Raw genomic sequence first — 25,438 nt, 5'->3', positions numbered from 1 at the left:
GGTTAGTGTTCATCCCGAACGTGGTTTTGCAGTCAGTGCAATGTTCACAAATGCGGAGTTGGCAGATGCCCATTTGATGTATGGATTAGGACGGGGCTATAGCCGTCGCGCGGTACGTTTGTATCGAGACAGATTTCCAGAACGAAGGTGTCCCGACAGGAAGACGTTCGAAGCAATTGATCGGCGTCTTAGGGAGCACGGAACATTCCAGCCTATGACTCGCGACTGGGGAAGACCTAGAACGACGAGGACACCTGCAATGGACGAGGCAGTTCGCCGTGCAGTTGACGATAACCCTACTATCAGCGTCAGAGAAGTTGATGCTGTACAAGGTAACGTTGACCACGTCACTGTATGGAGAGTGCTACTGGAGAACCAGTTGTTTCCGTACCATGTACAGCGTGTGCACGCACTATCAGCAGCTGATGGGCCTCCACCGTACACTTTTGCGAATGGTTCATCCAACAATGTGTCAATCCTCATTTCAGTGCAAATGTTCTCTTTACGGATGAGGCTGCATTCCAACGTGATCAAATTGTAAATTTTCACAATCAACATGTGTGGGCTGACGAGAATCCGCACGCAATTGTGCAATCACGTCACCAACACAGATTTTCTGTGAACGTTTGGGCAGGCATTGTTGGTGATGTCTTGATTGGGCCTCATGTTCTTCCACCTACGCTCAATGGAGCACGTTATCATGATGTCATACAGGATACTCTACCTGTGCTGCTAGAACACGTGCCTTTACAAGTACTACAAAACATATGGTTCATGCACGATGGAGCTCCTGCACATTTCAGTCGAAGTGTTCGTACGCTTCTGAACAACTGATTCGGTGACCGATGGATTGGTAGAGGCGGACCAATTCCGTGGCCTCAACGCTCTCCTTGCCTCAACCCTCTTGACTTGCATTTATGGGGGCATTTGAAAGCTCTTGTCTACGCAACCCCGGTAATAATGTAGAGGCTCTTCGTGCTCGTACTGTGGACGGCTGTGATACAATACGCCATTCTCCAGGGCTGCATCAGCGCATCACGGATTCCATGCGACGGAGGGTGGATGCGTGTATCCTCGCTAAAGGAGGACATTTTGAACATTTCCTGTAACAAAGTGTTTGAAGTCACGCTGGTACGTTCTGTTGCTGTGTGCTTCTATTCATTGATTAATGTGATTTGAAGAGAAGTAATAAAATGAGCTCTAACGTGGAAAGTAAGCGTTTCTGGACACATGTCCACATAACATATTTTCTTTCTTTGTGTGTGAGGAATGTTTCCTGAAAGTTTGGCCGTACCTTTTTGTAACACCCTGTATATTCGTTGGGATTTACGTCGGGTGGTCTAGGTGGCCAAATCATTTGCTAGAATTGTCAAGAATGTTCTTCGAACCATTTACTAAAAGTTATGGCCCGGTGACATGGCGCATAGTCATCCATAAATGACCCTTCGTTTCTTGAGAATAAGAAGTCCACGAATGGCTGCAGAAGGTCTACAAGTAGAGGAACATAACTATTTCCTTTATTTTAACAACGAAAATCTTTAAACAGCCGTTCAATTTGGGATGCCATTTAATTTTAGTTTCACAACCAATTTCAGCAATTCAATAGGCCACCTTCAGGCCCCATATGTATCTCATGAACAGACACTCAATCGTATCGATATTGGCATATGGAGCCATCAGTATCTGTATGTCGTGAATTCATATTCGAAACGCATGCTTGGAAGATCTTTCAACAACTAAGAACACCATAATATGAGGTGCATATAGGGATTGCCCCCGATGAACTATGGACCTTGCCGTTGGTGGGGATGCTTGCCTGCTTCAGCGATACAGATAGCCGTACCGTAGGTGCAACCACAAAGGAGGGCTATCTGGTGAGAGGCCAGACAAACGTGTGGCTCCTGAACAGGGGCAGCAGCCTTTTCAGTAGTAGCAGGGGCCACAGTCGGGATGATTGACTGATCTCGCCTTGTAACACTAACCAAAACGGCCTTGCTGTGCTGGTATTGCGTACGGCTGAAAGCAATGGGAAACTACACCCGTCATTTTCCCAAGGGTATGTAGGTTTACTGTATGATTAAATGATGGCGTCCTCTTTGGTAAAATATTGCGGAGGTAAAATAGGCCCCCCTTCGGATCTCCGGGCGGAGACTACTCAAGAGGACGTCGTTATCAGGAGAAAGAAAACTGGCGTTCTACGGATCGGAGCGTGGAATGTCAGATCCCTTAACCGGGCATGTAGGTAAGGATATTTAACAAGGGAAATGGATAGGTTAAAGTTAGATATAGTGGGAATTACTGAAGTTCGGTGGCAGGAGAAACAAGACTTCTAGTCAGGTGAATATAGGGTTTAAATACAAAATCAAATAGGGGTAATGCAGGAGTAGGTTTAAAAATGAAAAAAATAGGAGTGCGGGTAAGCTACTACAAACAGCATAGTGAACGCGTCATTGTGGCCAAGATAGACACGACGCCCACGCTTACTGCAGTAGTACAAGTTTATATGCCAACTATCTCTGCAGATGACGAAGAAATTGATGAAACGTATGATGAGATAAAAGAAATTATTCAGATAGTGAAGGGAGACGAAAATTTAATAGTCATGTGGAGAGAAGGAAACGTAGTACGTGAATATGGATTGGGAACAAGAAATGAAAAAGAAAGCCGCCTGGTAGAATTTTGCACAGAGCATAACTTAATCATAGTTAACATATGGTTCAAAAATCATGAAACAAACTTGTATACATGGAAGAACCCTGGAGATACTAGAAGGTATCAGATAGATTATATAATGGTAAGACAGAGATTTAGAAACCAGGTTTTAAATTGTAAGACATTTCCAGGGGCAGATGTGGACTCTGACCACAATCTATTGGTTATGAACTGTAGATTAAAACTTAAGAAACTGCAAAAAGGTGGGAATTTGAGTAGATGGGACCTGGATGAACTGAAAGAACCAGAGGTTGTAGAGAGCTTCAGAGAGAGCATAAGGGAACAATTGACAGGAATGGGGGAAAGAAATACAGTAGAAGAAGAACGGGTAGCTTTGAGGGACGAAGTAGTGAAGGCAGCAGAGGATCAAGTAGGTAAAAAGACGAGGGCTAGTAGAAATCCTTGGGTAACAGAAGATATACTGAATTTAATTGATGAAAGGAGAAAATATAAAAGTGCAGTAAATGAAGCAGGCAAAAGGGAATACAAACGTCTCGAAAATGAGATCGACAGGAAGTGAAAATTGGCTAAGTAGGGATGTGGAGGCTTATCTCACTAGGGGTAAGACAGATACTCCCTACAGGAAAATTAAAGAGACCTTTATGGAAGAGAGAACCACTTGTATGAATATCAATAGCTCCAATGGATAACCAGTCCTAAGCAAAGAAGGGAAAGCAGAAAGGTGGAAGGAGTATATAGAGGGTATATAAAAGGGCAATGTACTTGAGAACAATATTATGGAAATGAAAGAGGATGTAGATGAAGATGAAAGGGGAGATATGATACTTCGTGAAGAGTTTGACAGAGCACTGAAAGACCTGAGTTGTAACAAGGCCCCGGGAGTAGACAACATTCCATTAGAACTACTGACGGCCTTGGGAGAGCCAGTCATGACAAAACTCTACCATCTGGTGAGCAAGATGTATGAGACAGTCGAAATACCCTCAGACTTCAAGAAGAATATAATAATTCCAATCCCAAAGAAAGCAGGTGTTGCCAGATGTGAAAATTACCGAACTATCAGTTTAATAAGTCACAGCAGCAAAATCCTAACGCGAATTCTTTACAGACAAGTGGAAAAACTGGTAGAAGCTGACCTCGTGGAAGATCAGTTTGGATTCCATAAAAATATTGGAACACGTGAGGCAATACTGACCCTACGACTTATCTGAGAAGAAAGATTAAGGAAAGGAAAACCTACGTTTCTAGCATTTGTATACTTAGAGAAAACTTTTGACAATGTTGACTGGAACACTCTCTTTCAAATTCTGAAGGTCACGGGGGTACAATACACGGAGCGAAAGGCTATTTTCAATTTGTATAGAAACCAGATGGCAGTTATAAGAGTCAAGGGGCATGAAAGGGAAGCAGTGTTTTGGGAAGGGAGTGAGACAGGCTCGTAGCCTATCCACGATGTTATTCAATATGTATCTTGAGCAAACAGTAAAGGAAACAAAAGAAAAATTCGGAGTAGGTATTAAAATCCATGGAGAAGAAATAATGACATTGTAATTCTGTCAGAGACAGTAAAGGACTTCGAAGAGTAGTTGAACGGAATGGACAGTGTCTTGAAAGGAGGATATAAGATGAACCTCAACAAAAGGAAAACGAGGATAATGAAATGTAGTCAAATTAAGTCGGGTGATGCTGAAGGAATTAAATTAGGAAATGAGACAAAGTAGTAAAGGAGTTTTGCTATTTGGGGAGCAAAATAACTGATGATGGTCGAAGTACAGAGGATATAAAATGTAGACTGTCAATGGCAAGGGAAGCTTTTGCGAAGAAGAGAAATTTGTTAACATCGAGTATAGATTTAAATGTTTAGAAGTCGTTTCTGAAAGTATTTGTATGGAGTGTAGCCATGTTTGGAAGTGAAATATCGACGATAAATAGTTTGGGCAAGAAGAGAATAGAAGCTTTCGAAATGTGATGCTGCAGAAGACTGCTGAAGATTAGAAGGGTACATCACATAACTAATGAGGAGGTATTGAATAGAAATGGAGAGAAGAGAAATTTGTGGCACAACTTGACTAAAAGAAGGCATTTGTTGGTAGGACATGTTCCGAGGCATCGAGGGATCACCAATTTAGTATTGGAGGACATCGTGGAGGGTAAAAGTAGTAGAGGGAGACCAAGAAGGATGAATGTTGCAGTAGGTACTAGGAGATGAAGAAGCCTACACAGGATAGAGTAGCATGGAGAGCTGCATCAAACCAGTCTCAGGACTGAAGACCACAACAACATCAACAACAACAAAATGGGGATTGAAGATAGCGTACAAAATTGCCGAAACTGGTTGTGAAAATAAAATAAAATATCTTCTCAAACTGCTCTGCTGTTAGCGATTTTACTTGTTAAATACATCACCAGCCGTTGTCCCGCATTCATAATGGATCAACAGAGATAACCATATCCAGTCTACAGTCGGTTCAGTTGAAGTATAGGACCCATCTATCCCAGGTAAACACAGCCTACCCCATTATGGGGCCACTACCAGCCTACACAGTGCCTTGTTGGCAGCTGATTCCATAGCTCGGTGGATCCTGCGCCACACTCGAACCCTACCATTAGCTCTTAACAACTAAAACAAGGACTCATCCGACCAGGCGACAGCTTTCCAGATGTCTTGGATCCAACCGATAAGGTCACGAACCCAGTAGAGGCGCTGCAGGCTGTGTCGCACAGTTAGCGTAGCCAGTCGCGTTAGTCGTCTGCTGCCATAGGCCATTAACGCCAAATTTCGCCGCACTATCCTAATTAGTAATCAGCATTGGCGGTCGAAGAGGATGGAGGAGTGGACAGAGGTTCAGGGCATTCTCTTGTCCTTGGGGTGAGAAACTGCCCCTAAAGGCGAAAGAATCAGCGATGACCAACAGCACGAGGGTGTAGAAGGCTGTGGAAACAACTGCATTAAAGACCCATAACATGTAACTACAGGTCATGTGGCCAATAATTGAAAGTGTCGCGATGTCCTCTCCATTCGGATCTCCGGGAGGAGACTTCCACGGGAGAGGTGACCGTGATAAAAAGATTGAATAATCAAATGGCTCTGAGCACTATGCGACTTAACTTCTGAGGTCATCAGCCGCCTAGAACTTAGAACTAATTAAACCTAACTAACCTAAGGACATCACACACATCCATGCCCGAGGCAGGATTCGAACCTGCGACCGTAGCGGTCGCTCGGTTCCAGACTGTAGCGCCTAGAACCGCAAGGCCACTCCGGCCGGCGATTGAATAATCAACGACAGGATAATGTTCTATGAGTCAGGCGTGGAATGTCAGAAGCTTGAATGTGGTAGGGAATATAGAAAATATGAAAAGGGAAATGCAAAAGCTCCATCTAGATGTAGTAGGGGTCTGTGAAGTGAAATGGAAAGGGATTTTTGGTTAGATGAGTATAGAGTAATATCAACAGCAGCAGGAAATGGTATAAAGGGAGAAGGACTTCTTATGAATAGAAAGTTTGGGCAAAGAATGTGTTATAGTGAACACTTCGGTGACAGGGTTGTTCTTATCAGGATCGACAGCTAACCAACATCGACAATGACCGTTCAGGTATACATGCGACATCGCAAGCTGAAGATGCATATTTAGAGAAAGTATATGTGCATACTGAAAGCGTAATACAGATCATAAAAGGAGATGAATATCTATTAGTCAAGGGGGACTGGAATGCATTTGTTGGGGAAGGAGTAGAAGAAAAGGGTACACGAATACATGGGCTTGGGACAAGGAATGGGAGAGGAGAAAGACTATTTGAGTTTTGTAATAAATTTCAGCTAATAATAGAGAATGCTCTTTTCATGCGTAACAAGAAGAGGCAGTGTAATTGGAAAATAAAGGGTGAAACGGGAAGATTTCAGCTAGATTAAATGATTTTTAGGCAGAGATTACGGAATCAGCTACTGGATTGTAAGGCTTACCTAGGAGCAGATATAAACTCAGATCACAATATAGTAATGTTGAACAGTAGCCTGAAGGTCCAGAGATTAGTAAGTAAGAATCAATAAGCAAAGAAGTAGGACACGGAAGTACTAAGGGATGCCGAGAGAGCAATAAAGAAGAGCTCAGTAGGCAGTACAACTGAATAGCAATGGACTACTGTAAAACGGGTAATCTCAGAAGTTGGATAGAAAAACATAGGTACAAAGTAGGTAACTGTGATGTAATCGTGGGTAACAGAAGAAATACTTCAGTTGATCTATGAAAGTAAGAAGTACAGAAATGTTCAGGGAAATTCAAGAATATACAAATATAAGTCGCTAAGGAATGTATTAAATAGGAAGTGCAGGAAAGCTAACACGACATGGCTGCTTGAAAAATGTGAAGAAATCGAAAAAGAAATGACTGTCGGAAGAAAAAATATGGAAGAGAAAATTGAAGATGCGTTACATTGCAATCAGTTTGGTTTAAGGATAGGTAAAGGCACCAGAGAGGCAACTCTGACGTTGCGGAAGACTATAGAAAAATCAATACACGTTCATTTGTTGACCCGGATGAGGCGTTCGCCATTGTAAAATGGTGGAAGATGTTCGAATATCAGAGCAAAATAGGGATAAGCCATACGGAGAGATGGGTAGGATACAAATGTGCAAGAGACAAGAGGAAATAATAGGAGTGGATGACCAGGAACGAAGTGAGCAACTTAAAGAGGGTGTAAGTCAGGGATGTAGTCTATCGCCATTAATGTTCAATTTGTGCATCGAAGAAGCAATGATGGAAATAAAAGAGAGGTTCAGGAGCTGAATGAAAACTCAAGGTCAAAAGATACTGGAAATCTGTGGTAAGGTCTTATGGGACCAAACTACTTAGGTCATCGGTCCCTAAACTTACACGCTACTTAATCTAACTTAAAGTAACTTACTCTATGGACAACACACGCACCCCATGCCCGAGGGAGGGAGCCTTTGAAAAGATATCAATGATACGATTCGCTGATGGCATTGCTATTCTGAGTTAATGTGAATAAGAATTACGTGATATGATGAATGGAATGAACAATCTAATGAGTACAGAATATGGATTGAGAGTAAATTCAAGAAAGGCGAAAGTAATGAGAAGTAGCAGAAATGATATCAGCGAGAAACAACATGAGGACTGATGGTCACAAAGTTGATGAATTTAAGGAATTCTTTTGCCTAGGCAGCAAAATAACCAATGACGGAGGAAGCAAGGAGGACATCAGAAGCAAACTATCACTGGCAAAATGGGTATTCCTGGTCAAGAGAAGTCTACTGGTATCAAACAAAGGCCTTAATTTGGGGAAGAAATTTCTGAGAATGTACGTCTGGAGCACACCATTGTATGGTAGTGAAACGTGGACTGTGTAAAAACCGAAACAGAGGAGAATCGAAGCATCTGAGATGTGGTGCTAAAGGCGAATGTTGAAAACTAGGTGAAATGATGAGGTAAGGAATGAGTAGGTTCTGCGCAGAATCGGCGAGGAAAGGAACATGTGGAAACACTGACAAGGAGAAGACACAGGTGGTAGGACATCTGTTAAAACATCAGGGAATAACTTTCATGGTACTAGAGGGAGCTGTATAGGGCAAAAGCTGTAGAGGAAGACATTAGATTGCAACCTGCAAATAATAGAGGACGTAGGTTTGCAAGTGCTATTCTGCGATGAAGTGGTTGGCACAGGAGAGAGATTCGTGGCAGTCCGCATTAAACCTCTCAGAAGAGTGATGCCCCCCCCCCCCCTCCACCGCTCGATCCTAACGCAAAAGTCCCTGTTCTCTAACACAGTATTGCTTGTCTGTCGGCAATGGCAACTCTACAAAAACGCCACCGCTGTGTGTCATAAGGTGACCGTAGTGAGAAGTAATGCCTCACATTTGGTATTCTCGGCACACTTTTTTTGGCCGGCCTGGGTGGCCGAGCGGTTCTAGGCGCTATAGTCTAGAACCGCGGGACCGCTACGGTCGCTGGTTAGAATCCTGCCTCGGGCATGGATGTGTTTTATGACCTTAGGTTAGTTAGGTTTAAGTAGCTCTAAGTTCTAGGTGACTGATGACCTCAGAAGTTAAGTCCCATAGTGCTCAGAGCCATTTGAACCATACTTTTTTTGGATCTCAGGATACTGAATTCCCTAACGATTTCGGAAATGGAATTTTCCGTGCGTCTAGCCCCAACTACATACTTTTTGCCGTCTGTTGGTATTTTTTTACTCCACCTTCTTTCTGAGTCAGGAGTCTTCTGACTGGTTTGATGCCAGCCGCCACCCCCAATTACTGGGCCAGCCCCTTCATCTCAAAGAAGCACTTGCAAACTACTTCTTCAATGTTTGCTGGATGTATTCAAATCTCTGGCGTCCTCTACAATCTTTATCATCGTAGTTGTTCCACGATGTGTTAATAGACAGTGTACCATCCTGTCTCTTCTTCTTGTCAGTGTTTTTCATATATTCCTATCCTCGCCAATCCTTAACTTATAATTCCACCTAATTTTCAACATTCTTCTGTAGCACAACAGTGACCAGCTTCGACAATCAACAGCTTCGATTCTCTTCTTTTCCAGTTTCACTAATTCCCCTTACAACGTCTTCGATGGTCTTCCTCTCCTGCTTCCACATCATTCCTTATTATTGCTTTGTACGTACGCTCTCGACCTTACCTTCGCTCCGGTGACTGGAGGTGCGGCCAGTGGAGCCGGCCACGACGCCGGTGGCAGGTCTGGAGTCTGCGTCGTCCTGGCGACGATGGCGGCGGCGCGTCATACTGGAGCGCAGCGAGCCGAGGCGCTCGCGCACCACCTCCATCTTGACGCAGGGGCAGACGGCGGCGGCGATCTCGTGGAACTCCTTGCGGAAGTTATCGTTGAGCCAACCGTACAACAGTGGGTTGGAGCACGCCGACGACATGCCCATCATGTGGCACACCGCGTAGCAAATGATCATCGTCTGCTCGTCGTGCACCGGCGGGTTCCACAGGTCCATCACCAGGTTGAAGATGTTGAGCGGTAGCCAGCTGATGCAGAAAATGAGCGCGATCGAGTAGAGCAGCGAGTTGGTGCGCTTCATCCGCCGGTCGTCTTTGGGCTTGCGCCTGACGGACGTGTGCGTGGAGCAGGAAGCCTTAGCGTCGCCGCTGCCGCTCTTACCGTTGGCGATGGACGAATTGACGTAGCGGTACCGCAGCTTGTGGCATATCCTCGAGTAGGCTACTGTGACTGTGATTATGGGAAGCAGGTACTGGACGATGAGGGAGAAGATGGAGTAGTAAAGGCGGCCGTGTTCCACGGGCCAGTCCTCAAGGCAGTACGAGATGTACGGCAGGTCGGGCAGGTTGATGTCGTGGTTCTTGAGCGCCCTCCAGATGAACATGGGCGACGCGAGCACGAGTGACACCAGCCAGATGCAGCCCAAGATGACGATGGCGCCCACTTTCTGGAGGCTCTCCCTCGTAGGGTACACAATCACCTGGTAGCGATCGAGCGCTATGGCGGTGATGGAGATGGTGGAAACGAAAATGCTAGTCGCCTGCAAAGCGCCGAGCATCTTGCAGATGAACACCTGCTTGCCGAGCGGCCAGTACTTGGTCAGGATCTCCATCAGAGTGAGCGGCATGGTGATGAGGCAGAGCAGCAGGTCGGAGACGGCGAGGTTTACGATGAACATGTTGCGCGCCGTGCGCATGGCGGGCTTCCGCGCCACCGCGCACACCACCAGCGAGTTGCCCGCGGCGCCGATCAGGATGAGCAGAGAATAGGCGGCGATGAGGCCGTAGAAGGCGGCCGAGTCGTCTAGCTTGCGGTTGCGACTGTACTGGTCGAAGATGTGCGGGTTCACCTGGCTGGAGTTGAGGATGCGCGTAATGTGCACGGACAGGTTGCGGGCGACGCCGGGCAGCGACGGCACCGCCGTGGGCAGCAGCACCGGCCCCGGCCCCCCCGGCACCTCCGCCATGGCTCCTCCGCCGCGACCGCCCCCGCGCTGAGCGCACCGCCTCTGCAACGGTCGCCGTCACAGATCATCACAATGTGCAGCAGGAGATCAACACAGTCTGCTCAGGGACAGCCAGTTGACCCTGAATCTTAATCAATGTGATTTATCTCACATAAAAATCCGAAGAGATCCACAACTAACAAGGGGAGGCCACGACGTTCGGAACGCGGATTTACTGCAAACTTCGTAAACTCGTAGTACTCCATGAGGACAACTAAATGTGTAAGTAGTAGCGCGTACTTCCCAAGCGTTATTGAGAGAATCGCAAGACAATTTCGGTGGTCGAATATATGTCTGTGCGAGGCTATTTTAACCATGAAGCGGCTGCATCCAAGTGATGCCGGAACGGTGGCTTAGCATGTTCGGTCACAGCGTTAGACACCTTTTATAATAAAAGAACTGAGCGAACGGATCATCGAACAAACTGAACGGGTGTCATCGTACGTCTGCCCTGAACAAATTCAGCAAACAATGTTTTTTTTTCCATTATTATTATTAAAGTGTTTAGCGTTCAGGCGCTGGAGCGCTGGATTGAGCTCCGTTCGTCAGTTTTTTTTATTTTCAACACAGTCATTTTCTTTATTATTTATAATACAATTGATATAATGGGGAAAATCGTGTAATCGGATGAACTTTTATTAAATTTACAATGTTATTTGGCAGTCTACTAATTTTTAGTATCACAAATAATGTAATATTCAAAGCTATCGACTAGTAAACGACCAAACGCATGAAGTGATACTGAAAATGTATGCTTGTCCGTGATTTAAGAAATCCCTTATACCTGGAAGAAGCCCGAAACGACTTGTTACCTCCAAGTTTTGACCGGTACAGGCGGCTTTCGAGAGATGTACAATTAATTGTCGGTTTCGACATCACGAGTACAAGTTGCAGGATGGTACTTTTCGTAAAAACACGGAAAACATAAAGTTAAACGGTATCAGCTGCATTCAATAAATGCTATGTTTCCGCATACGCAAGGTCTTTTGACGTTTTCCGTGCAACAACAAACCTCGTTGATATTTTCAAAACCCTCTCTTTCAGACCATAGTTTGGAAGCAAACCATGCATAACGCAGTATTTCCTTAAAAATCGCCACTGATAATTGGTTACGCAGTATCGAGTGTATTTTAATAGCGTCTTCCGAGAAGCAATTTCTCATTATCATTCGATTAAATACGAACAGTTTTGAAGACACGGACAAGCATCCATTTTCAGTATCACTTATGCGTTTTGTCGTTTACTAGTCGATATTTACGAATATTGTATTATTTGTGACAATAAAAATTATTAGACTGCCAAATAACATTGTAAATTTAATAAAAGTTCATCTGATTACACATATTTTTCCCATTATATCAATTGTAATATAAATAGTAAATAAAATGGCTGTGTTGAAAATTTAAAAAAAAAACAACAACTGACGAACGGAACTCGATCCAGCGGTCCAGCGCCTTGAACGCCAACCACTTTTTTTTTTTTTTTTTTAAATTTGTTCTATATTGTTCGCTGAATTTGTTCAAGGCGGACGTCCGATGAAACCAGTTCAGTTTGTTCGTTCATCCGTTCGCTCAGTTTTTTTTTTTTTTATTATTATAATGGGAATCCAATGCTCTGACCGAACACGCTGAGCTAACGTGCCGGCACCACTCAGCTGCAGCCGCCTCGTGGTTAAAATAGCCACGCACTGAAATATATTTGACGACCGAAATTATCTTGCGATTTTCTCAGTAACGCTTGAGAAGTACGCGCTACTGCTTGCACATTTTTGTTGTCCTCATGGAGTACTATGAGTGTACGAAGTGTATAGTGTGTTTGTAGGTACCCAAGGACAACGTCGTTTTGAATAAAATTATTTTGTTTCAAGGCGGCGTCGTTGTAAAACACTGAAAAAACTAAATTGTAGAAGTTTCGACTGGCTTCGCAGGGGTTCTCCTCAGAACGAGTAACTACTCCTTTTTGGGGATACTCTTCTTTATACTCGGTATTTACTGGTACAAACAGGGGGCGTGAGTAGAGGATAATGAAACAAGCAAATAATCTTACTAAACACAGACCAATACACCAATTGTTTCCCGGCTATGACAACACTTTCTACTTGGCAGCCTTACTGGTGGTGCGTACCTCCAATTCCTGCAACACAAGACAATCGACTATATGGACGATTTCCTTATGATGAAAGGCTCGTATCACACGTGGCACATGCTTGACGGTCTACCACCGCATTCTCAATCAGTTATTCGGGAGTGCGAAGCGCGAATCTTCGACAGCAAATGTTTCTATCGTGGCTCGCCCAGTAAAAGGCCTGCAGGTCTCCCGACATGAAGTCGTTGTATTTATTGTGTGTGTGTGTGGGGGGGGGGGATATTTAAAACCTTTGATTATTCCAGCCTCCAGTCTTCAAAACAAGTAACTGCTACATTTTGTGGATAGTCTTCCTTATACAGGGCATTTATTTGTACAAACGAAGGGTGTGGGGATAATGAAATAAGCAGATAATTTTACTAGACATAGACAAATAGTCCAATAGATATGACAACACTTTCTACTTGACAGCCTTGCTGATCGTGTGTACCTTCATATCCTACAACACAAGCTAATCGACTATATGCTTGATCTCCTTATGATGAAAGAATGTATTATATATGGCACATGCATGATGGTGTACCAACGCATTTCATCCAGTTATTCTGGCGTAGGAAGCGCAAATCTTCGACAACAAGATTTTTCATCGTGGATTGCCAATACCAAGGCTTTCAGGTCTCCCAACATGAAATCGTTGGATTTATTGTGGGGGGATATTTAAAAGCTTCGATTATTTCAGCCCAGCAGGCAGTGATGATGAACTCCGGGAACGCGTTGTGAATGGTTGCCAGTGCATTAAGATCACGCATGCGATTTTTGAGCGTTTACGATCACTGATAATTAGTCGTCGTAAGGCCTGCCTTCACATTAACGGTGGCCATGTGGAACACCTCTTGTTATATGTTTATCCTCAAGTAGATATCTGCAGTCTGGGTCGTCGGGCACTCAGTCGTAACATGTCTACCGGAGAAAGCGTTTGTTTCCGGACCTACTCCACACGCCACTTAAGACTAATTACGATATTTATAGTCCATACTTTTGTGTGTCAGTTGTCAGGTTGTGGCAGTTCCACCCAGAAGTAATACAGCTGGTTCCTTCTGATCGAAGAGATCGACTCAGGGAATCTTCGTCCAGTGCAGCTTTACTGCAACTAAATTTTCTGGCACCCTAAATGGCCCCTTACGTGAAGTCGCACATGGAGGCAACGTTGGATAAAATGATACCAAATCTTACGTCTACACATGGCGCTTTTCCCGGCTGTTCGAGAAGAGGCCAGTTTTTCTTCTATCTTGTAAACCTGCCCCGTTGTCTCCACTGGATTTCTTCTACGTACGTCGCAGTTTCTGACTTACTACTATAATCAGTGACATACTTACATAGCATATTGCAAATCAAATATTTGTTGCCCTGAAGCCGTCGATAGGCAGCCTGCGACTGGGACCGTGTGCCGTCCACTGTGTTTCCGTTTAGTAAGACAAGTAATGACATGGCCTCACAAACCAAGTAATCTAATTCGTAAGACACTCTACTATTCCAATGAGCAACTGGCGACAAACTGCTGGAAACAGAAACTATCTTAAAATACTGAGCAGTAATGATTGGGATGGTTCTAAAGTGGAATGACCACGTACAACAAATAGTAGGAAAATCTGATGCGTCTGAGAATGTTAAGAAAATGTAATTCATCCACGAAAGTAGTTGCTTACATGACACTTGTCAATTGTTCGACCGATCCTTGGGTGTTGTTAATCAGTCTGGTTCCTTTACTCAGTCGGATAAGCAGGGAGAGGGAAAGGGAGCGGGAGAGAGAGAGAGGGAGAGAGCGAATGGCAGCGCATTACGTCACGGAGTCATTTACTAAGATAATAAATTTCAGCGCCACAACAAAGGCGTTGTGCACCATGGAGAGGTTTACGTTTTAAATTTTGAGATTGTATGAGTCGAGAACAGTGTTGTAACGCAGTAAATAGCGGAATGCTCATGTCTGAGCACAAAAAAGGTGATTATGTTCCTCTTTAAAACCTCTGACAGGAAAGCGGGAAAACAGTTGCCTTCTTCTCAGTCCGCCTTCCTCACTAATAATTCTGGCATTCGGATATAATCGCTCTCTTTTAACACAGCTCATTTTAAATTCGTTTACCCAGTCTCTGTAGTCAAACCATGTTACTCAGCATTTCTCCCTTACTGCCACTGCATACTCCTTTTATGTCCCTCTCCCATAATCTCCTTTTGCAACAATCGATTTGCAGTACATCCCACTGCCAATGCCTTTTCTCTTATTTACACGTCTCCTTTTTCCTATCTTTGCCACTGTCTTCAGCACACCTCGGCCTGCTCAAAAATTCTGGAGGGTTCAAATCACCTTTTCTGCTATCACCAGGTGCTCAGTCCGCCACCGTAGTTGCGTGGACAGCGGGCAGGTTTCTCCTGCCACGCGGCCCGGGTTCGATTCCCGCCTGGGTAGGAGATTTTTCACCCCTCAGGGACAGGGTGTTTGTGTCGACTTTATCATCATTAATTCACTCTCATCGACACGCAAGTCGCCGAAGTGGCGTTACCTCAAAAGACTTGCACCAGGAGATCAGGTCTATCCGCTGGGAGGCCCTCGCTACACATTTCATTTAACCAGATGTTAAAAATTACTTTCTAAATGAGCTCTCTCCCCTGTACCTACGATTTCAAATCTACCGGTATTATAGCCGCGGGGTGTAGCCGCGCGGTCTAGGGCGTCTTGTCACGGTGGCTCTCCCCGCCGTCCCCACCTTCCCACAACACCCCCGTCGGAGGTCCGAGTCCTGCCTCGGGCATGGGTGTGTGTGTGTTGTCCTTAGCGTAAGATTAAGTAGTGTGTAAACCTAGCGACCGATGATTTCAGCAGTTTGGCCTCATAGGAACTTAACTCAAGTTTCCAAATTTCTACCGGTATGAGATGGTCCAGACCCCCTAAGCCTATGTATGATCTCCTCTGTATTGTCCATTTCCACAAATGCCTCTTCCTTTTGGCGCCACTGCATCTCCAACCATCTCTCTTTCTTTATTACTGACAATGTCACTCAATGACCGTTGCTATCTATACCTTTCTCCTTATATCACACTGGCACTGTCTCCTCTCTCTTCTCCTCTCTCTCCCACCGTCATTGTCTCTCTGCTACTCTCTTTTAGAAAAGAAAATGGCAAATATGTTCACATGCCAAATCATGTGGTGTAGGAGGAGGAACAAGGATCGAGGCACCTGTTTCCCCACTATTCTGTCTCACTCGTTTAAAGAGGAACATATTCGCAAGATGTACTGTTTATATAAAACGAATGCTGCAGGCCAGAAAAGTTTTGACAGATTAATTACATGTTTTCACACATTCATATACTTTGACACACTACTATGAAGTATGTGTAATATAAGGTTAACACGTTATCATTTGCTTTACATATTTTTCTGGATACTTTTCTGATCCATCGCCATTAATCGAAAAAGACCGGCTTGTGATTTGTATCTTAAAAGAGAAAAATGTTATTACAAATATTTTACTACACTTGCTATCTTTCCAGTTGTACATAATGTTGGCATCCCTTTTAATTTCTTCGCAGCTGTGTTAAGATCCTTATTAGCACCTCTCTTTTTTTTTAATTGCAGTACCACTTCGGGCTGATTTGCATAGGCGTGAAGCGTTCATTACACAGAGACAGCGAGTCCTAAAGTTTTCTTAGTGGAAATATTCTAACTAAAAACATGGCTTAGTAATCTCTGAACCCATACATTGACCCTAGCATCCTTGCTACGTGTTCGCTATGTCAGTTCAAACTATATTTACGGCTCTGAAACGATACTGCGTGCATATTTTAAGTGCTTGTGTGCGGTAACTTTGAACATGTGGATCTCAGTAACGGGTAGTGATAACGCGAGAAGTTCGAAGGTTACGTGAGAACTTCAGCTTTAGAATACATGGAATTTTGGACGATTTGAGATATACCGAAATTGTAGAAGTGGTCGTAGCCACAAGTGTTACTTTTGGTACCCAAAAACAGTGTTTTTTTTTCGGAAGCATCTTGATAATGTCTACAGATTTTCGAAAACGGGAAAAATGGCGTTTCTAGATGAATGTCTAAAGAATGTAATCACCATAACTGTTAATACATTTTTCCCACTTTGATATAAGACCGTAAATGCCTCAATGGAAAAAAAGTTTGCGGTTGTCTACGGAACCATGGTTGTACATAGGCGTGTATATCTTCGTCCGAAGCAAATAGACTACACGAATGTCATTCTTCAGGATCTCAAAAATATGGATATGGCATGTGGAGAGGTCGGGACTGTACGGGAAATACGTAAGGGTCTGTCACCATGTTGAGAAAGTTATTTCGAGTAATGTTGTTTCGACTACGCTGCAGAAGTTTCACCGTGAAGCCCTTAACAACCTCCGTGTAGTCTCGATCTCTCACCATTCAGTTTTCAAATTTTCAAAGCCATGAAGAAAACATTTGCATCCATCGATTTGCTTCGGGTGAAAAGGTGCACACCTGGATACAATCATTTTTCCATGAAGGCATTTATCACCTTCTCTCATACTGGTATAAATATATTAACAAGTTCTGTCGATTACTTTCGAAATAATAAACTGTTCACTTATCTTTTCTCTAGTTTTTAATTTACCATCATACAACCTTTCTAAACACGAAAATTGCACAACCCAGGTTCTTACATCCAGCGTCGCTAATTTTCTCTGTTTTGCCTTCCCACTTTTTCTGTCTACTTATAGCACAATTTCCTTTCTTAACATACACCATACCATCGAGAGCTGCATCAAACCAGTCTCAGGACTGAAGACCACAACAACAACAACCATACCATCCAGTTGCCCTCCTAGTTAATGTTGTCCATCAGTTCACAGTCAATTTTACGGCAAACCCCTTCATTCTACATCTACATCTACATCTAGATTTATACTCCGCAAGCCACCCAACGGTGTGTGGCGGAGGGCACTTTACGTGCCACTGTCATTACCTCCCTTTCCTGTTCCAGTCGCGTATGGTTCGCGGGAAGAACGACTGTCTGAAGGCCTCCGTGCGCGCTCTAATCTCTCTAATTTTACATTCGTGATCTCCTCTGGAGGTATAAGTAGGGGGAAGCAATATATTCGATACCTCATCCAGAAACGCACCCTCTCGAAACCTGGCGAGCAAGCTACACCGCGATGCAGAGCGCCTCTCTTGCACAGTCTGCCACTTGAGTTTATTAAACATCTCCGTAACGCTATCACGGTTACCAAATAACCCTGTGACGAAACGCGCCGCTCTTCTTTGGATCTTCTCTATCTCCTCCGTCAACCCGATCTGGTACGGGTCCCACACTGATGAGCAATACTCAAGTATAGGTCGAACGAGTGTTTTGTAAGCCACCTCCTTTGTTGATGGACTACATTTTCTAAGCACTCTCCCAATGAATCTCAACCTGGTACCCGCCTTACCAACAATTAATTTTATATGATCATTCCACTTCAAATCGTTCCGCACGCATACTCCCAGATATTTTACAGAAGTAACTGCTACCAGTGTTTGTTCCGCTATCATATAATCATACAATAAAGGATCCTTCTTTCTATGTATTCGCAATACATTACATTTGTCTATGTTAAGGGACAGTTGCCACTCCCTGCACCAAGTGCCTGTCCGCTGCAGATCTTCCTGCATTTCGCTACAATTTTGTAATGCTGCAACTTCTCTGTATACTACAGCATCATCCGCGAAAAGCCGCATGGAACTTCCGACACTATCTACTAGGTCATTTATATATATTGTGAAAAGCAATGGTCCCATAACTCTCCCCTGTGGCACGGCAGAGGTTACTTTAACGTTTAACTGTTAATGCACCTTATTTTCTGTATCATTCTGTAGGTCCTCTGCTCAAAGACGCCAATCCACCTCTTTTAGTTCTTTCCAACACTCCAAGATACCCTATCTCACCATACTGTGGTCTGAATGTCTATTTGCAGAAACCGAGTGCCGTTCAGTAGGTAATAAAACATGTTTTTATTGTGATAGTAGGCTGGATTTATTCAAGATTCCAATATACCGTACTATACCCCACTATTTTGGCTACACAATTCTAGTCTGCAACATAATCTCTATTCAATGCAACGGTCTTCCGCTACCTTCCTAGGAGGGCCTGTATGTACGCATGGTGTCACTGTACTGGTCGACGACGGGACCAATCTCTCCATCACCCTTGTACTACTTCCCGTGGAGTGCATCCTCCACTGACAGTTCGGTGCAGACGATCTTTCTTTGCTTTCTATGGTCACCTATTCGATGGCGAGGAACCCAGCGGGCACACATCTTTGAGCACTCCAACTGGTGGACGGGTGTGTCAGCACTACCAAAAGAGACATGCAGTTGAGCGACGAGGTGTTTTATAATATCAACAGAATCTTCCGTCGATTCTTGGTAGAACAACATTATAATAAATGAAAAGCACCAGTTTGCTTTTGTTCTACAATATTACTTTTATTGTAAACCGGTTTTCGGCTTAAAGGCCATCTTCAGACATTTACTGAGTATTATCACCAAAGAAGTTAAATATTAGCGGACAACATTGGAAGAGAAGTAACACATCTAGACTGATGTAGACACATACAGTAAGTAACATCTTGGCAATGAAAAAGTAAAAACTGAACTGTACATGAATAACAATGGAGTAGACAGCAAAACCTTTAACACAAAATAGGAATAGCATGCCTACATAAGTTTCTCTTAATAAACAAAACTAATACAATAAAATAAAATTAGTACCTCATCAGGAGGTATGAAACATGGAGAGTGATGCACAACAAATTAAAAGAAGAGACAGTTATCAATGAAAATACAGAATACATAAGGAACTTAGGCAATATCAATAAGATAAACAGAAATCAATAAATGCCGGAAAATAGAGGTGTTTGAGGGATTGTAATCCGTCAGTCACCTTGTATGAGAGTGTCCGCGGAAACCACAGCTTCGGGAATCACAGCTGCGTCCGACCGGCCTGAGCACGGGAGATCAGATTTGTGCGACCTTGCTGGAATGATGACTTCTGCTCGTCCAACGACTCACCGCGCTTTTGTTCACTGTCAGATCTCCGCAGACATTCGGAAAGTGTGTTTGAATATCAGCGATTCTCTGGTTTTCCGGCAGAAGAACCGAATGACAGTTCGCTGCTTGGAACGCATCCTCGTTACAGACGCCATTTTGAAGGCTATGTATAGCACCGCCAGCTCTCAGAAGTTCATGAAACTATAGGTCCTGGAATGGGAATATTCCACGATGTCCCACAAAACTTGAAGATTCTTTTCAACCGAAATTGGGCGAGAGAAAAAGAAGGTGTTCCATTACATATTGTACGCCCCTCGCATATTTCCCAAATTAAAGCCTACTTTCCATACAATTTGACTTTTTTTAGCAAGGAATGCTCTCTTCCGCTTTGGTTATCTGTTTCCTGTATCCTTGTTTCGTATGTTTTGCGTTAATTTCCTTTATAGGTGGCACAATTCCTTCGCGTTTTCTATTACATGGTCACTTATTTTTCTAGGTTTGTCGCTGCTCCTCAAAACTTCTGTCTTTCGTCTATCCATACCCGTACCATAGTCTATGCGCAGTAGTTTATTATTCCAGTCATCAGATTATACAGTTCTTTTTACTTTCACAGAAGGTACGTAATCTTCTCATCAATAATCTATCTTTCTGAGGAAATTCATAGATCAGAACCGATTTTCCTTTCTTTCATTGCCTCTTCGATTTACAGCTTGGAAAGTACACGAGGAAAATTACAAGCATGTTTTATGCCCGTTTTAATCAGAGTACTTCCAGCATTGCATTATTATTGCCATCACTTGGTCCTGTTAGATTTATCTCGGGAGAGATTTTTAATATCTTACACCGTTCTACACTGTTGGACGCTTTGAATTTTCATAAATTATAAAAAAAGTGTCTTGCTTTTTCTATCCTATTTCAAATGTAAATCCAACGACAGAATTTCCTCTCAAGTTTCTCTACCTTTCCTAAACCAAATCAGTCATTATGTAGCAGATCTTCAGCTTCTTTTCCATTCTTTTGTGTATTATTCTGTTCGTCAACATGGACGCATGACCTGATAATCTTATCTGCTGTTAATACTTTTGGGGTAATTTGGATTAGCATTTTCCTAGAAGTCGTATAGTATGTCTCCATACTCATAGATACCCGAAATAACTCGAATAATTGTTTAGTTAGCATTAGTTATCATTTTTAGAAATTCTAAACGAATATCATCTAGTCCCTCCGCATTGTTCCTTCGGTAGTATTGCTAATCTCTGACAGACTGACTCGAGTGCGGTAACCACTGTACAAAACAAATTAAAATATAAATAATAAATCCAGAAAAATTAACTTGACTAGTGCATTTCAGAGGAAGAATAAAAAATGAGTAAAACATTCGTTCTGCCAACTGGTTTATTACAGTTTGCAGTATCAACGGAGTATCGACCAAGTATACAAAGCGTGATGTCAATTGGTGTTGTTTTTGTCATTGTTCGGTCGACACGTCCAGTCTTATTAACTTTTCCGTCAATTCGATATCGCGTCGTGACAAAATTGCTTGCGGGAATTCAGCAACTCCCAGTTCTTAGATTGGAGATTCGAGCGACGGGGAAAAACAAAGGAGTCTATCGAAACGGACGCCTCCCATACGTTGTTATTCCGCTTTGAGGCACTACATATTTCACTGCATCAGAAAATAATTGCAGCAGGCCTGCTACTTCTAAGAATACAACTACAGTAGCAGCTTTCGACATATTTATTATGCGTGAGGTATTTCAAATATATTTTCTGGAATGCCGCTAGTGATATTTTGCATTAATACGTGGAAATCTCCCACACAAAAGTAATATTTTAACCCATACTACTACATTACGCATTCCACCAATCTCTCAATCTGTATGCTGTCTACTGGACACTTATTTGAATAATTTCATCTCGTCAGTTTTCTACATAGATTTTTCAGGTAATTCATTTATTTTTTTACACATATAGTGAGAGCTATCTTAACACATCAAAGGTATTTTATATAACTGTCTGCGAAGTATACAACAAACTTCCACATTCCATTCACGAACAATACTGCTGTTTCGAATGTTCTATATCTGCATGGGTAGTATCAATATGACACTTTGGCGAATGGATATCTTCGAAGCACTTATTAGTGTACCAATATCATACCCTGAGAAATGGGTATCTTCATAGTTTTTCGTTCCGTTTGGTGGGTCGACTGGGCTGACACGAGTACAGGTTGTATAAAAAGGTATTTCAGATGGCGTGGTTGTTGGTAAATAGGTATCAAGTATGCCCATTTTGCAGGAAACGTTAGTTTGTAAACACTTTGTGTGCTAGCGCCTCTGAACTGTGCAAGAGAATGTAGACAGTTTGAATCACACAAGCTAAGCAGAAAGTAAATGAGGCAATGTAAATTGCAATCGCTCTGTGACCGTTGTCGTGCTCTGGGCTCTGAAACGGAACTGCACGTAATCAAACAAACACAGACAAGCAACAGAGGATAAACTCTTTGTGTACTGTGTGGGGTCGGCGTGTTCACCAATGGTAGTGCTTCCTTTGCTACATGACACACAAATACGGCACTCAAAAGTCTTCCGTAGACAACAGTAGAATACAATACTGTGTTGTGCTCCGTAGTTTCATACTGCACATAGCTTTAAGTCAATCGTGTGGCTATCGTAGAAACGAAAATGAATAATGGCGGTCGTGTATACAACTCCAGAGAATACCGATGTGCTTCTCGTGCAAGGGAAATCGCAAAGGAATGCGAGAGAGGATTGCTGGCTCCATGAAGTACTCTAATCCAGCAGGCGTCACCCAGCCCACTCCATGTTTGCAAGACTGGAGTTGCGTTTACGTGAAACGCGTAGCTTATCTCCCAATGGTACTTCCATGTGTTTGAAGAAGCTGTACGTCACCTTTTTGCAGAGCTGCCTTCTAAGAATACCTGCGCTGTAGCACGCACCAGGGTGTGAGCCACATGGCAACGTTGCACGTTCGGCACGATGAATACCTCCATTGCTAAAATCTCCAAAAGACTCATGCGACAACAGCATTAGTTTCCTCGTCGTATCAACTTCTGCCGATGGCTGATCCATCAAAGTAGAAAGGATCCTAACTTCCTACGATGATCCCAGTTTTCCAATGAGAGCACCTATACGAAGGATGGCATATTTAACACCAGTAATAACCATGTTTCGGTCGAAGATAATCCTCATAAGTTGCATATCTGAGTACACCAACGTCGCCTGGATGTCAGCTATTTGGGCACGTCCCATTGACAACAATGTCGCAGATCCACAGCTCATGCCCGTGCGTGTTGATGGTCCCTTTATGTTGTATTTCTTGGACGAAGCGGCTTTGGTCATCTGTCGTACTCTGTTGTTCCAGCAGGATGACGCTTCAGAACTCTTCGGCCGTATGGTACGAGTTGAATTACACATTTGGCAACAGATGAATTGGATGTGGAGGCCGAAGAGCCTGTCCCCCCTCGTTCATCGGTCCTGACGCCACTGGATTTTTGTTTCAAGGGGTACATGTAAGCCATGGTGTACTTGACACCCGTAGAGCCCCCAGATCTTGTAGCACGAACAAAAGTAGCAGCTGGAGTCTCCCGTGCTATGCCGAGAATCTTTCCAAGCCTTTGGCAAGGTATCATAAGGCTATACACAAAACGTTTCGAAGCTGGTGGCGGTCAAATTTTCACCTGTAAGTGAATTAAACTGGTGTTTACTGACAGTAAAGTACATTGGCTCCTTTACAACTTGCTTAGCTTGTGCGGTCCAGACTACCGACGTCTTCCCCAAAGTTGAGAGACGTTACCGCACAAGCTTGGAGTTTTCGAACTTACGTTTATTAACACAATACGCTCATATGGCACCTGTCTACCAATTACCACGAATTGTGCCACAGCTTATGGTACGCCCTGTATTTAATCGCTGTACTGCTCGCACTAAATCATTTTCTTAACTGCTTATCCATTGGTAAGTACGTCGGCAGTGTTACACTACGCATCTCTCGTTTGAATATAAATAACTGCTGGTCAAATGTCCGAGTGTAACCAGAACATGACTTTCTAAAATTTACACGATTGGTTATATAAATTTTCGTAACCAAAGACAGAGAAATGGTGTAACAAATACACAAGCGTGAGGTGTAGTTTTTCTAAATAAAATATAATATCTTCAAAGAAATTAGGGTAATTAGTAGAAACCTAATACTGATTTTGGGGTAAATTGAAATATTTCAGTCACAGACGCTGCCACCTATGTAAATTGTCAACACGTTCATCTCTTCAAGACTTAGATATTTTTCACATAAAAAGTGGCACTGGTGTGTTATTAAACTATAAAAAGGTTTCCTTGGAATCAAGTCCTATGTTTTATACATATAGAGGATAGAAAACACAAGGAAGACAAATTAGGTATCAAAAAGTTCTTCTCTTGAAGACCTTGGTGTTCTACGCATAGGTGTTACATCTGACAGTCAAAATGGCTTCCTTCCAAACAGGCATTAGATTCAGGACATTGCGAGAACATAGGAGGCTATGAATGCGATTATGGAAATGTCTCTATGGTAATGCCTTAGCGTTGTCGCAGCTCTAATGATGATTATTTTTTCTGTCGCAGCCGTTAGCGCTTCCCAGCTGAAATGCGGGAACAGAGCTACTAGCTGTCAGGGACCTTCTTAAACTGAGTCGACTGTAGAATATCTCTGAGATGCACAAGCCTGGCTGACCAGCAAAGATGCTTGCTAAATAGGGAAGGTTTTCCAGCAACATTGAAGGCAGAGAGGCCAATAAGAATGACCAAAAGGGAAAAGATTGTCCAGGAGTGCGAAATTAACTGAAAGAGTAGTGACAAAATTCTTTTCCGGTATTAACAGTTGCCCAAGTTCCTAAATTTGCGATCGTTAGATATTTTCACACATTTTCGTATGATGTGCACATACTAAAATGACTACTAAGCTGCTGGTAGATAACAATATTTTTAGCCCTGATGATGGAAAACCACAGCATCAATTGAAACGTCTTTGCTTTCTCTTGGTCTACATGATATTACAAGTCGCGGCATGGTCGTCGATTTAAAACAGTGATCCAGGAAGCGTAGAACGAATTTATTTTATTTTAGTCACTGAACACAAAATCTTTCGTCCTTACATCACCTGTTTCGCTCACCAATGAGCTGAAGATTGTCATTGCTGACCGAAACCAGTTGTCTAAGGACAAAAAGTTTCTTCATCATTGACGGAAATAAAAGAAATTCATGCTATATAATATTAATGATAATAGAACACCCATCGATACTTCAATATATTGTATTTAATGAAAATAAAAAAAACTTGTCGAATGTTTTGTGAGATCATCTAAATGTAAGAAATTAAACAGAGACACACTTGATTTACCTTTGAATGATGTTCGAAAACATGACGCACCAAATGAAAAACTTTCGAATATTAAAGAGTGCGAGAGAATATTGATTTGGTGGACTATGCAGATCGGGCTGCATGAAGCCAGTCTTCGGACTGAAAAACCCAACAAAATCAACCTGTTATATAGTTTTGAAGTATCGCGTATAGACTATCAACATGAGAATGTATATACAGCTTCCACCTGATGTCGTTGCCAGTAAGGCCAGT

The 25,438-nt window shown here is 43.0% G+C and overlaps 1 protein-coding gene across 1 annotated transcript; it reads right to left on the bottom strand.

Annotated features, from left to right (window-relative positions):
- Window positions 1-9,298: 9,298 nt before the first annotated feature.
- Window positions 9,299-10,621, bottom strand: LOC126252372 (neuropeptide F receptor-like). The gene has a single exon (XM_049953264.1). The coding sequence runs from the start codon at window positions 10,619-10,621 to the stop codon at window positions 9,299-9,301; it is 1,323 nt and encodes a 440-aa protein (XP_049809221.1).
- Window positions 10,622-25,438: the final 14,817 nt, after the last annotated feature.

This window comes from Schistocerca nitens, chromosome 4, assembly GCF_023898315.1.
Source record: "Schistocerca nitens isolate TAMUIC-IGC-003100 chromosome 4, iqSchNite1.1, whole genome shotgun sequence".
Classification (NCBI taxonomy): Eukaryota; Metazoa; Arthropoda; class Insecta; order Orthoptera; family Acrididae; genus Schistocerca; species Schistocerca nitens.
The sequence above is the reverse complement of the archived record's forward strand: the minus strand, read 5'-3'. Positions and strand labels throughout refer to the sequence as shown.

Excerpts from the sequence above, each read along its gene's own strand:
- LOC126252372 (XM_049953264.1), bottom strand. The coding sequence starts at position 10,621 with ATGGCGGAGGTGCCGGGGGGGCCGGGGCCGGTGCTGCTGCCCACGGCG.